Here is a 14857-nt window from a genome sequence, read left to right on the forward strand (position 1 = left end):
AAAATTGAAGGAGACTGTCGATACTAATAATCGACGTCGTAATTATCGTAGCGATTGCAGCAGTGGAGCGTTACGTCAGGAAACACGCGGTCGCGCGGGATTAAAAAAGCATCGAACTTGAGCACGATTACGTGCGTGCGTGCATTAAGCCGTGCGTTTCTCTCGTCGAGTACTGCTTTCGTAAGCACTTTGGGACGCTTTTTGTAAAGCAAGAGGACGTCATTGCGTTACAGATATTCCGTGACACTCGACATCTGCGGATGCGCTGCGCGTCTCTCTCGATGCGAACGACAGAAGGAAGGAGAGGAACGCGATAGACTAAAAGAACGAAAAGCAAGAGGGAGGAACGCTCATCGCTCTCGCGAACAAGTTTATAGAATCAATACGGGATGCTCGATCAAGATGTAACGTTTTTCCTACAGTTACTGGCCACAAAAGATGCACAAAATCTGAACTCATTTACTGAACAAAAACTGAACAAAAACTAGACAAAAAAACTATTTAACCTACTACTAAGCAAGTTTACTGCTCATAAAATGGGCTTAGTAAAACTCTATCTAGTTTTTGTCCATTTCCTACACAGTATTGATACAATTTATGAGAATACAGTAATACTAGACAGTAACTGCTTGGGTGTCTAGAAAAACTGCACAGATTTCTACCAGGGTTACCACGGGGAATACCGCGATGGCAGCAAGGCAGCGCAAGACGAAGATGAGACGTAATAGGGGGACCAGGGGAGGGATAGAGGACCAGACAGTAGAAACCTCTTCTCATCAAGCGACGGGATTTGTCTTATTTCGCCAGGCGACGGTGCCGGCGTGACGGATCCCGAGATTCACGAGCGACATTTTCCTCGGGATTGCCGACGCCGCCGATACTCTTTCTCAACATTCCGTGCTTTATTGGCATCATCTGCAGCGCCGTGATGCTTCGTGATAAACACCTTAAAATCGATTGGCGAGTTGGCACTTCGCGGATTTATGCTTTGTAGAATATCATGTAGATGATGAAAATGGATCCCAACGCGGCTGCGTACGATAACGTAAGAATGAGAACGGCGCGGCGTCACGTGATCGGCGTCTAGGAACCCACCTTGGCGAGATTTCAATCGATCTGGCCGACAACGAGGATGCCCGTCGGTTTGCGATGCTTGAAACAGACTTTCATCCGAGAATATCGCTAACGCTCCGCGAAGGAGAATCACGCATCTCTGGCGCGATACGGGAGTTGTAACGTTCCTGTTTCACGATGCCGTGCGGTGCGTTATTTTACAGCCCATTGATAAGCGCAACACGCGTACCTTTCTTAATCGCGGATTGTTATGCTTTTGTAATTGGCACTTAAGCATCGACCAGCATGCAACGCGCCGCCACGCGTAGCGCGTGCAATCGCGAAGCGCATCAAGAATTCTGAAGCATCCACCGAATCCCTTCGATCTACGCAGATTCAACGCAGACTGACAGTGATGATTTTTCTCAGCCTGCAGTTTTTAATGTCGAGATCTCTCACTAATCTTAGCCCCAACTTTTTACGAAAAAAGTAAGACAGGTAATCCTCAATATTTAGAGCGTTAGGGAACTACCCCAAATACGGTATATTCGTACCGCTAAATCTCCAGATGATGAACGTAAAAGGTAAAGGTATCTTCGCGTGACCACCACCCCGGATAGCTGTTCCCGCCTGGGGAGCTCCGATCTAATTGAGACTGATGAGCATGGATGCACGATAAACCGAAGGACGACGGTCCCTCGTCGCACGTATTGGTTCAGTCCCGGCTCTCGCCAGGGTGAGACACTCGGGGAATGCCATTTGTCGCATGGCCACGACGACGTCATAGTTTTGCACCTTTATCGGCATAAATTGCAGTCCGACCGGTCAATCGTTCGTGGAATTTCAACGCCGTAACGCAATTTGGCGCACGCGACCATCGCGAAGACGCGAGCGGCTCGATGATACGACGACAATGTAGCCTGGAATGCCATAAGCGATCCCGACGTCGGGAATTTTGAGCATTTTGACGAGGGGAAGGAGTATTTTGCACCCTCGACGATTCCGTATCCCTCGTATATCTCGTATTATCGAGGCGGATACCATTCTCCCGAAACGCGCGAAAAGAAGACTCGGATTTGCCTCGTGAAGGGTCGCGCTGCCATTCGACACTGCGCCCTTTGCACGGTGCTTTTAGCGGTGCTGAATATTTGAGTGCATGGCGAATACATAGTACACGTGGAAAATGCTCTTCGAGCGATCATGCAATTATGTAATCTCGTTCTACTCAGCGGAGCCGCTCAGGAAAATGCGGGAAATGCGATCTTTTTGCGATCATCGACGATCTGTTAGTCATTGCGTTAACACGCGCTTACGTCCATCAATATAATTCGCGTGATGGTCCGTGAAAATGCGGTGTGCTGATGCATACTGATTAACGGCGAAATGAAAATGGACAGCTGCCGAGATTGACACCTTTCTAAACGTCACTCGTAATTCTAAATATAATTGCACGGATCAAGGATGAAAGGGAGAAGGTACAAAAGAGATATTGGGGCTTTTAATTTGCTGTATCAACGTGAATTTTAGCGATGTTAATTATATTGAAAGTGAAACGAACAATGTCTTTCACATTATGATAAACGTAATTGTTGTATTCTACTTCCTAGTTTCCGTGCTGCGATATTTTTCGTGCCCCCTGTAGCTCGGTAAGCTCCTTCATCCGCGTTTCTTCCACTCCCTTTTCATCGGATCATTAAACGGGAAGCACGTGCTCGTGACTATTCGAATTGCCGAGTCGTCGTTTCGAGGAGCATTATAATATAATAAGATTCGGATTAGCATTGAATGGGGTGGGTGGCGCGCAGTGGATTGCCGAAAATCACCTATAAGCATCGGACTTTTACGGTACGCAGGGTGGTCCCTGCTTTAAAGAAGAAGCACGAGGTAGAAAGAGTCATTCATATCGTACGAATAAATGTTTGAGAAACCATTGCGTTTATTGCGATAGTCGTTTTTTCATCCCAACGTTGGGGTACTCCGTTGCTCTCTGCGTGCGCGCGCTGCTGCACTTTTGGAGCAGCCTGTATAGGAGATAATTATAGGCGCTACTGCATTAGCTTGATGGACTGCGCCGAGGCGAGGGTGTCAAGTTAGAGCCACCTCGCTGCCGCGCTCCCTAATGCGTCACATGCGTCGCAAGATTTGGGGCGCACACGGCGATTATTGCCACCTTAATGCAGGGCGCGCTCGTATAATCGGTTATACTGGCAACCGGCGACCCTGCGCGACTGCGCGAGCCGTAACAATGGTCCGAGGCGTCGACGTCGGACCACCCGCAGTTCGCCATTAAAGCTGCTTCTGAAAAGAAGAGAAATAAAGACGAAGATACGTGTGCTCGGCTCTCTCGACGAGAGACCTATGGCGAGGTGAGAGCAAAGTCCGAGTAGAATGAGATGCGAGAGAAAGCCAAGGACAGGTAGGGTAGGGCCTTCGAAAATCGAAACGAACGGGCTAGAGAGAATTAGGAATTGGAGTCACGAGGACTCCAACGACGATGACGACATATCGACGACGACGATGACGACCACGACTAGGATGTAATATGAAACTCTATGGCGCCAAAGGTTCTTTCTAAGCTCCTGCGCTATTAACATCCCCCATCGTGCCACCATTAGTCGCGCAACGCGCTGCCACGTTCTTTTTCTCTTCTCACCTGTGCTCCCTTCCACCCTTTTATATCCTGTCTACCGTCGACTATGATGCGCCTTTATAATGCGTTCTCCGTCGACATCATGCCATATTATATTAATACGCTGGCTAGCCGTGAGTTTAGTAGTAGATGTTTTCAGAGATATCTGGTTAACCAAGGACTTGCTTCTTAGCCTTCTTAGTTGTGAGACAAGACAAGAATAAAGGATGTTTGAAATACTTCTTTCAGGAGCACTTCCTTTATCGCTCTAATCCTCTTTCGAATACGAACCACTCAGCATTTTAGACTAAGCGTTATAAATGAGCATGACTCATTATTGATTAAAAACTATCCATTAGAATAAAGTAAAACCAAATATTAGACACAGATTTTGAAATAATTCCAAATAATTTCGGAATCATGTTATCTACCTATTTTGTTCCATGCGAAAGATACATTCAGAAATGAAGAGGATCAAGGATGAATAACAATAACTGCTCCTTTACATGATATCGTTACGATCTTACGATATTCTACAATAATGCATGTTTGCATTATACGCGTATATCCATATTTGTGACTGCGATTTTCTCGCGAACGACTCTGGATAGTATTTCTCTCGAATGGATACCGGCCATTGCATTAAAGCAACCGTCGATCGGATCGATTGCACGCGAACATTTCCTTCGAATGCTTGCATCGCAAATCTCAAAGCTGGGACACAAGTCCGACGCGTGTTTACGGGAGAATTTATATGCATGAGCGCGCGCGTGATGCAGCGACGTGCTAAATAAATTAACGCTTATCATACACGGTGCTCTTGCAGGGTAATCCGTACGGGCTGAAGGACGCGACGGGGATGGGCATGACGGCGGACATGGGTGCTGCCTGGGGCACGGCCGCCCTTCAACCTGCCGCCACGGGTTACTACCCTTACGATCCAACCCTGGCCGCCTACGGGTAAGTTTATCGCCGGGTTTCATGGTCTCTCGGCTCCATTAGATTAAACCACCACCGGGAGAGCGTCGAGCCGCTGCTGCCTCTCTCCCTCTCCTCCTCTTCCCACCCCGGGTCGGTTCCCTGCGCTGCGCGCCGCCATTAAAACAGGAGTCACGATCCCATCGCACTCGCCGCGCACACATGTTCCGCCAGAAGCGTATCCGCGACGACGACGAGGCGGTTATCGTTATCGTGAATCCGTAATATCTCCCCGCTCGTGCAGCTGGAGAAGCGTACGATCGTTTGAGGTGTGTGGACCGTTAAATTTGACGGATCACGTCGATTCCCGACGAATCGCGCTTTTCGACGAAACATTCTTCATCATCGAATAGGAGCCACATTCCACACGCGGGCAATAGCATTCTACGTTCCCATGAGTTTAATCTCATTTAATCTCGTTCCGCGCGAGGAAGATAAACAGGTACATCGCGTCGGTTGCGTGTGCATTAATTCGGTGACGTCGGATGATCGTCACGACGGTTCGAGTCGATCCGATAGTGGGTGGACGGTTGTCGCAATTTCCGAATTCTGTCGAACTCAAGGTAGAGAGGAGAAGGAGGGAGGGAGGGAAGGGGTTGAAGGCACCGGCGCCCGAGTTAGGCCAAACACACGACGGACGGCTACAAAATGGCTGTAGGCAGCCGAGTGGGCGTATATAATGGAGGCTTCCAGGTCGGACGGTGTGTGTATGTACATACATACATACATTCATACATGCACGGACACGTACACGTGTACGCCTACACATACACGTATACGTATCGCCGCGTCGCGAGCGCAGGGAGAACAGTCTCTCTCTCTCTCTCTCTCTCTCTCCCTAGGAGAGCGAGTGAGTGAGTTTATTGATTGGCTTCCTCCCCGGGGTTGGCTCGCCCGTTCTCTCGCCAGGCCTCTCTCTGCTCTACCCTCCGCTATACTCTCGACTCCCTCGCTCCATCTCCTTCCCTCCGCCGCTCTAAATCCCTCTCTGGCTTTCTCTCTTTCTCTCCTCTCCCTGGTCTCCGCCATCCCGTTCTTCCCGCGCGTCCTCGCACGTACGTCCTCATGCTCCCCGCGTCCGTCTACTCCCTTTCGACTACTGCTTCCCCGGCCACCTCCGTATCCTACGAACGAGCCGACTCCCACAGGTGCTTTACTTGCTTCGCTTAGCAACCCTCGTGTCCGCCTGACGAATACATCCATGCGAACCCTCACACATACACGCAGAATATACATGGATACTGACACACATGTACACTCGACATGTTCACGCACAGGCGAGTGCGCGCTGTGTGTGACTCACGCAACGAGAGGCTCTTTTCCCTTCCTGTTCAGGGCCACCCCTTCGGGGCATGTAGTTTGCATGCGCTCGGCGACGGCGGTGGCGTCGGCGTCGGCGGCTGCGGCGGCGCCTACCAGAGAAACTCCGACGGTAGGCATTGTTTATCGTGGAATTCAGCAGCACCCTCACTGTCTCACTCGCTTCCCCTAGCCTCTCGTTTCCTCCTCCTCTCGCTCGCCACTCCCGGACAAACCTCTATTAATTTACTTGCTTAATAATACGACGGCCGTTCGCTCTCTCCCTCATCTCCGCCCGGTCGCGCACTCTTCCCTTAACGGGTTACTGCGTGCCCGTCACTTTCGACGCCGTCGGGCCCGCTATTGTTTCAGCGGCGGTGCCGTTGAAAGTTGCGGACCTGTGTTGTATGGCGAGACACGAGGAAGGGTACGCGAGGGCGGGTAACCGCCCACGCGCGCGCGCGAGAGAGAGCGGAGGGTGTAAATTGAAGCGGCTCGATTGGGACGCGAACGCTCTGATTACAGGAAATGAGAAATACGTCGTTACTGCTGTGCCCCGCGAAAGGGTTCCTTTGGGGACACTTTGAGCGGGCAGAAGTGTCTCTTTTTTCCTACCTTTTTCTCCTGTTGCCTTCGTGCAAATTGATGAAATTCTCTGTTCCTCCCCGTTCGTGGACTCCAGCCTTACCGTCCTGTTATTTATTATCGGGTGATGGATGAGCACGTTCGCGTGCATGTTTCCTCTTTCTCTTTCTCTCTCTCCGTTTCTCTCTGTGTAATATAAAAGATAATACAGCAAATGTTTAATTTGTCAATGTGAAAAGTTAAACGTGTCACGGATAGATATTACATAGCTTCCAATAACGAAACATCGATGTACACCGTAACAGATATGAAATAAAAATCCTGTTTCTCCCGCTCCCTTTGAAGCGCGGAAATCGCGCAGATTAATCTCGCGTGTTCGACGGACTCTACAGTCGGATGCCGCTATGCTTTTTACCCGCTAAAAGATAGGACACCGTGTCAGCGAATGCGGTGGTACTAACTTAATTTTGACCCAATCGGGAGATACAGCTTTTTATTCGACGCTCGCCTCACAGACGTTGACTATGTTGGGATCATAGAAACGCTCAGACCTTTTTCCCCGCGTCGATCGCCTTTGATTTCTCGTAACCGGTTAGATAAAGATTTACCGCGTCTTTTCTGTCAATCTCATCCGGGGGAAAATATCCGAGAGCCGGTAAGATTCCAGAAAAATCGCCGATACCCTTCGCTGATCGATAAGGTAAAAAGTTTCCCAGTCCCGAGGAAGAAACGGAGAGTCTCGCGTCTTGCGGTTTGATCAAAGTCAAAATCGAGCACATCAATCTGTCGTTATGGGAACTGTTCCTGCTGCACGTCTGGACAAAATATTACTGAGACTATATTACTGGAACAGTGCTGCGGCCATAATCCCCTGATCGGCCGCAAATAATCCCACTCTCTCGGGACAATGTGAAAGCTGCGAAATCGATGATTAGACGCAGACGGTACCATCCGGTCCGTCGTAGAACGCAGCGATCGTGGATGCATGGGGGCGGATCTCGTTGACGGCACTGCGGAGCAGACGCAGCCGTAAGCTACACGTGATTGTAAGGGAAGCTTGGAGAAAGACAGACAGAGAAAGCGAAAGAGAGAGAGGGAGAGACGTAGAGGCTGACTGGTTGGTCGGGAGGAAACATTTGCACATCCGAACTCGGGCGCGTAACTATTGAAGCTATATACACATGGCCATACGAGACCGGAGGACGTAATTACGCGCGTTCTGCCAATATTGGTTAACCTTTCGAGGTTGACGCCACCATATGCAAAGCCTCTAATGAGTCGCTCGAGTGCCGCCGGTTGTCTAGTATTACGCGCTCCTCTGTATGCACCCTTTCACGTCGTTATTACCCGCCGTACGTAGGTGGATCGCGCCCCGCCAGGAGCCACTCTGCCGTTTCGTCAACCCCCATTCGTGATACGCCTCGTATCCCGTCCATCCACTCGCTCCACCTCTCGCGAGCGAGCCAGTGATTCCGCGATCTCATCGATCTCCGAAATATTGGCCGGTAACTGTGATAACTGCGAGTTGATTCCATTATCGTGCGCGATCAATTTGTTGAAATCGAGAAAGAAAAAAAGGAGAGAGAGAGAGAGAAAGAGATGTCGCGACCCGCCTGACACCAATAACGGATTATTGGCCTTTCAAGCGACAATTGGCCGATACAATGGGAAAGCCAGTCCGATTCAGTTGCTCGCTCGGTTATTTTCGGATTAGAGTCGGAGGTATTTTTAAATGAGTCGCTCGCGTGTGCCCGTCTCAAAGTGCCAGTTCGGGTTAACGATTGTAATTCGCACGAACGCCGAGATCACGCGCGACTCGTAGTCTATCGACGGATCGTGCATCTCGGATCCGTGTACGTCGGGTGCCCAAGGACGCAGTTCCTCGTGCAGTTCCGCTTTGCGAAAAAGAAATCGATAAGAGCGTGTACCGGGATTTTACGATGGCAGATAGCGTCGTTCACTTGACATAATCCGCGTAGGTCTGAGAGCGCGAGTTTTCGCGCTCCGAGCGCGGCGCGCGGATCTTTATCGCCGTCTTCGTTTGCATTCCTGCGGAATGTACAATATAAGAGCTCGAGCCGCTTATTCCGTGTACGTGTACACTTGCCGTTCCAATTTGCGGCAACATGGATCACGAACAGTGCGCGCGACGCTCGTGCAGTGTGAACAAGGGCTAATATCCTCTTCCCATTTTCTGCACACGCACACACGTCTTCAACATCAAACGTGACGTCGTTCGATCTGCGAAGATCGTAATGAACACCAAGATCTTTCGCGAGTCCATGGCGAGTCGAGATACATTGCAGGGTGAAGAAAGAAGGTTCTTCTCGTTCGCTGCGCTTATTCGCCGCAAACCCCAGGTTTTTACTGCGCTGCCATTCATCGTCGTCGCGAGAGAGAAAGAGGAAAAAAGAGAGAGAGAGAAGGAGACGCGAACACGTCGATACATCCGAGAGCGATTCTCTCCCGGCACGCAACGGTACACTTAGTATGTAAATGCTGGCCGGGCTTGTTGTGTATGTGGATAATTGCGCGGCGTGGCTCCCGCGTGGGAGGCGGGCCAAAATTGCGCATATTAATGAAGGGGCGAACTTTTGATTATATCTGAAAGCATCGCCTGGCCCCGCTGCCGATTCTCCACGAGCCTCCGCATCGCGGCACAGGCAGTGCTCCCGACATGTTTACCGGCTTCGGTCTCCCTTTCCGTCCATTCGAAATTCTTTCCGATCTTCAGCATCGAATCTCCCGTCTAATTGGGGCACAGGCACGTGAGGAAATCATCGCGACGCCCAACGAGACTCGACGATAATTCACAATGTCAGTAAATGTCCGCCGTCGCGCCTGAAATTCCCGTCTCGCGGAGCAGATTCTCCACTTGGCGATATTCGTGGCATTTCCGGCCGTGATACGTGCGTTTTATTGTTTCGTCTCTCGCGAGTGCCGCCATATGGCCGCGATCGCTCCGGCGACGGATCCCGGCGCGGCGGCCTATCGAAATCGATAGGGCTCCTTCGAGGACATGGCCGCTTTCTTGCGGTAGCGGCGAGAGCGAGGCGAAAGGAGGAACGCAGTCGGGAAGAGAGCGGGAAGAAAGAGAAGGAAAAAGAGAAAGAGAGAAAGAGAGAGAGAGAGACATGGAAAAAAAGGAGAGGAGAAACGTGGAAGTCGAGAAGAGGCTCGTTTTACTGACGGCGTATCCCGGCGGCCGCCTTTCCCTTGTACTAGGGAGTTTAATAGAGGGTGAAACGTCCTCCATCTTCTCCGAGTCAGCTTCCTGCGGATTGCCGCTACCATCCTCGTCGACGCGGTCATCTCGCCAATCTCGGATACGGATCGCGGTGATCGAAAGGGTCGCGGGGGAACAAAGGGTGATCGTGCAACCTTGTGCTCGTTGAGTAGAAGCAGGAATCTAATCATTCGCCATTCGTTCGATTTACCTTGATTCCGCCTTTCCGGCTGTCTCTCTTTCTCTCTTTTTTTCTCTCTCTTCCTCCCTTCTCCCATCTCCTTCCGCGCGCCAAAAGACTTTTCGGCTGCTATTCGACGCACTTACCTAATTCGATTACTTAAATGGAAATAGAAATGTGACGGTGACTTTATTTTTAATGCACGTGCTCAATCGTGCCGCCGTGAGGATCATTTCCCATTCAGTTTGCAACATGTGGATGTCGAGCGACGTCAATTGATGAATTATACGACCGCTATATCGCCTCAGCGGAGTCTGTGAAATTATTATATTAGTTTAGATCGAGCGATGTTTCGCAAATTCAATTCGGTTATCAATAAATCGGTCCACGCGCGCGCGATATCATGAATATTTCCACCATCATCCCCCAGGTCGCCAACAGAGCGACAGCGGTATCTCGTCAGGTTGCGTTCCGCTCGGGGCAAAACATCGTCGCCAACCACCACTAGCACCACCAACGGTGGGGCACTGCCTTTTCCGTCGTTTCACAGCCGACGGATCGTCGATGGGTATTTTAGCCTGTAGTATATAACAGTATCCACCTATAACATACTCGCGCGCGCACACACCGGGTTCTTCGTCAAAAGCGGGAAAGGGAGGGAGGAGGAGGAGAAGGTGGTGGTAGACGCGAGCGCGGGGAGGTAGACGAGAGGGGATCGATCGAATCGCCATTACGGCGAGTGAGTGCCGGGGGTGCACGATGGAATCACGCCGCCGTTGGGGGTTTATTCCCCGTATATATTTGCCGGAGTATCACCCTCGACCCAGTAGGATACCGCCCTCCCCCGATCCCAGAGGGGTTTGATGTTCAGCAAGGCGAAGAGAAACAGAGAGAGAAAGAAGGAAAAGGCTCTCCTGGCAAGGGGGAGTGAGAAAGAAGGAGAAAGAAGGGGGACAGAGACAGAGGTACGGATCTAGGAAAGCCGAGGGCTCGTGCAGAGCACTTCGGACTTGCCAAAATCTGCGGGGAATTCGCACCCTCGACACGATACCACTTCTCGGGAGTGGAGTGGCCCGTTTCGACAAATATGGAACAATAGTTGCCTTCTGGCGGGCAGGCAGGCAGGCAGGCAGGCAAGTGATGTGTGTTGCTCAATGGTCGATTACCCTATCGTTAATAATGCATTTGACGTTCATTGACCGGGCGCGACTCTGGAGATCGCAACTGCTATAGACGTTCCCAAAATTTTCACCGGAATAAATAAAACAAACGAGTGAAGTAATAATTAAGCAACCGATATGCTGACTGATCAGTGATTAATTATAGCGTAGAGAAATAAGGCACTCGCGCGCGAATATCGTCGACTTTGTGGCTCGGTCTTCGTCGCCTTGCGTCGCGTTTCCTGTTTACAGGCGGCTGTTTAATCGCGTAACAAGATTTTTCAAGAATTTCAGGGGCGATCTCATTGTAAGCGAGCGTGGTTGTTCTTTTTCAGATACAGCGCCGGTTACGACCTGGCTGCGCGGCGGAAGAATGCCACGAGGGAGTCGACGGCGACCTTGAAGGCTTGGCTGAACGAGCACAAGAAGAACCCGTACCCGACGAAAGGCGAGAAGATTATGCTGGCTATAATCACGAAGATGACGCTTACTCAGGTCTCCACTTGGTTCGCGAACGCGCGGCGGCGTCTCAAAAAGGAGAACAAGATGACCTGGGAACCGAAGAATAAAACGGACGACGACGAAGACACGATGATCTCCGATTCCGAGGATAACAAGGAGAAGGACGAGTTGGCGGTGGACAACAGGAGCGACCGGGTTGGCGAGGAGGCGAGACGCGGTCTCGACGATACCGGTAAGCGGATTTTCCTGTCCGCGCGCGATACCCCGCGTTGTGCCCGCGGCGACGGCGGCACGTCAGAATTCATTATTCAGTAAAACGGAGGCTTGCAAGACACGAGCCGTCACGTTTTCACGTCGCTATCAGTGTGCGCGATTTAGAAAATTGCCCCTGGACGCGAGCGGTCGAGTGGGCTGACGTTGACACGCGAAATCACGACTGACCGTTCGCGCCGCTAACGAGACTGCAGCATAAAACGAGAGGCGTGTCTGCAAACGCCGCGAAATGCAGCAAAAATTATACGTAGAAATAATAATAATAATAATAATAATCATCCTTAAGACCAGCTGTTAGCAGTCGCAGAGATGCGGCCCGAGAGAAAAGCGGCGACGCGCTTTAGCGAGCGCAGCATCCGCGACTGGCTCGTCGTCGTGCTATCAGGAAATTTCTATCGTTTAGAAACATCCGATTACATCGATATCGCGAGAAGCATCGTCGACCGGTCGTCGGAATAGTTTCTCGAACGGCGGGTCTGGCGAGCGCGGCAAGAGCCGATCTCTTTGACTCTGGAATGTCGACGGTGAGTTTTACCTCGCGTGACTAGTCTCTCCGCGATATCGGATACTCATCAGCCCGGCATTTCTCGTATTGCGCAAGCATGCATTTCGCGCGCAACACAGCTTACTTACGACTTCGAATTGCGAGCGCTCCGGGCTCACTTATCTCCGGCGATTTTCCCGGACCTTCTTTTCGGGACTCGTACGATGCACGGACAATGCACGCTAACGCGAACGCGCCCGAGGCGGAGAGATCGATGAGATGGGGCTTTAGCCTCGTCGTCCGCGTGTCTGTCGTTTCGCGGATGCTACTGGCGAGGCGGCCGTTGACCGTAAACTTTACGGGCGACGATTCTGAAATACGGGACCGCTAATTCCGGTTAGTTCCAGCGCACGATCTGCCGGACGCGTTATGGTCACGCGCGCATTAAGGGCCGCGCGAAAGGGCCGCTAGCAGCTTGCCAAATTGCGGTTTTTCGCGAGGACGCGTCGCGGATTCGTCCAGGCGGCCGGAAACGGCGAATTAGGAATTTGCAGCGGATCGCGGCGCGGCGCGGAGCGGAGCGGACGGGTTCTATATTGCGGGGGCGGACATAATGGTTCACATGTGGGTAAACACAGTGACGGGTTGCGGGTTGCCGCGCGAAGAGATTAATGGCCCTCGGTTCGGTCCCCCGGTGGACCGGGCCGATGCCGTTGGTATTGGTATCCCGGGATGGACCGGACTGCTTGCCCGTGAGCCCGACCGCGAGCGCGTATATGTGCGTACACTGGCGTGCACGGATCTGTGTACGGCGGGCGCGCGTAATTGTATGCGTGCGTGCGCGCGCGCGATGAGAGGGAGAGGGTGCGCCCGGGCTGAGTAGCCATTCGTGGAACCATATATATACACTCCATACCAAGTCCATATATATACACATATCCTATATATATATATATATATATATATATATATATAATGCGTATATATGTACATATACACGTACATGTGTGTATATACGTACATATACATATACATGTGCTATGAACGTATATAGATACACGGGAGAACGTTGGTTCGAGGTACGGTGATGTATCGGCGCCCGCGGCGAGACGAATGGTGCGGACCCTCCTATGGCCACCATTACCCCACCGCACATTGGCCAATATCGACTCTCTCTCTTACTCTTCCTCTCCCCCGCACGTCGTTCTCTCGCCTCGTCTCGGTCGCTCTTTGCCGATACAGGACATCTAGGTCCTGTCGTGCTGCGTCACGCGTCCTGCAATGGCACGTAATTTCAAAAGACCGGCACTTCGACGACGCACATTGACTGGGAAAGAGAGAAAGAGACTAACGAGAACCGACGGGGAATTGATTCGCCGCTGGTTGCCTCGCAAGATCGCGTGTGAGCGCGAGCGTTTTTGCGCGTTTTGCACCGAAGGTTTTTGCGGATCTTCGTCTTTCCCCGTGAAGACAGTGAGAACGCGTATCGCTGTTGCGACGAGCGCGTCTTCATACGTCTTTCTCCGTTACGGTGACCCTTAGAAATTCAAAGGGGAGCCTTTGGCGCGCTCATGAATTTCTACGCCGAGCATCCGAGAAAGATGGGTCACACGAGCTGTCAGCTACCTCCATGCGCGAGGGCTGAAATATTCGCATTCAAGTGGAATATATTCAAACTCCGGGCTTTCGGTACCCCCGTTATTGTCACGCTGAAGTTGGAATACGGGCGCAACGTCGGTTCTCCCTACGAGACGCAAAAGTGCAACACCGAAATGGGCAAACCATTATGTATCCCGAGTGTGACTCGTGGATAACCATGTCCTACCATGCGCCCGAGTAGCCGAGATATAATTTAGTTATTCAATTTAAGCGCACGGTATCCGCCCGCACGGCGCGAAGATTATGAGATTAACGTCTGATAAAAGAGGGTCAAAAGTTAAAGAGCCACTTGTGGACTCGACGGTAGTATCTATTTAGTTGGCCCATAAGGTTCCCTTTATAAGGGAGTGCGTGCGCCCTAAACCGAAACTCTCTTTTTCTCTCTTTCTCTCTCCATCTCGTCACTTTTCTCTCGCACTCTCCATCTACGTCTGCGTCTCTCTTACACTTTGGGATGTAGCAGCACGCCCTTCGAGCTTGGGAATTATCGCTTGACGACCCATCAAGTAAACCCTCTGCCGACACATTCGAACCTCTTAATGAAATTCTCACCCCTGACTGACTGGCTGGCTTGGCTCGGTGGCTGCCTGGCTGGCTGGCAGACGGTCGGGACGATCCGTGGAGTACCCTGAGAGACGACGGGACAGGGGGATCGGGGGTAAAGGAGTGGGACACGGTTTCTCCTTCTCGCGCGTCCTCTCACTCGCTCGCTCGCTCGCTGCCCCGAGGGGAAAACCGAAATCTCTCGCGCCCCAAAGTGGTTGAAGGCTTCGCTCCCTTTTTTCGCAGCATCCCTTACAGCTTAACTATATAGAGGCGTGAGGGAGAGATATCCGCGCTTTCCCGGCCGCTCGACGACCCTCCACGG

General features: G+C 51.5%; 1 protein-coding gene across 1 annotated transcript in view; it reads left to right on the top strand.

The window, feature by feature from the left end:
• The window catches only part of LOC105283707 (homeobox protein araucan), a 45963-nt gene that overhangs the window by 14311 nt on the left and 16795 nt on the right, over positions 1-14857 (top strand). The window contains exons 3-4 of the mRNA XM_020033107.2: positions 4509-4642; positions 11447-11805. Of these exons, the coding sequence (XP_019888666.1) occupies positions 4509-4642; positions 11447-11805 (493 nt within the window). The remainder of the gene's footprint in view (positions 1-4508; positions 4643-11446; positions 11806-14857) is intronic.

The sequence above is a fragment of the Ooceraea biroi genome, chromosome 10 (genome assembly GCF_003672135.1).
Source record: "Ooceraea biroi isolate clonal line C1 chromosome 10, Obir_v5.4, whole genome shotgun sequence".
NCBI classification, from domain to species: Eukaryota; Metazoa; Arthropoda; class Insecta; order Hymenoptera; family Formicidae; genus Ooceraea; species Ooceraea biroi.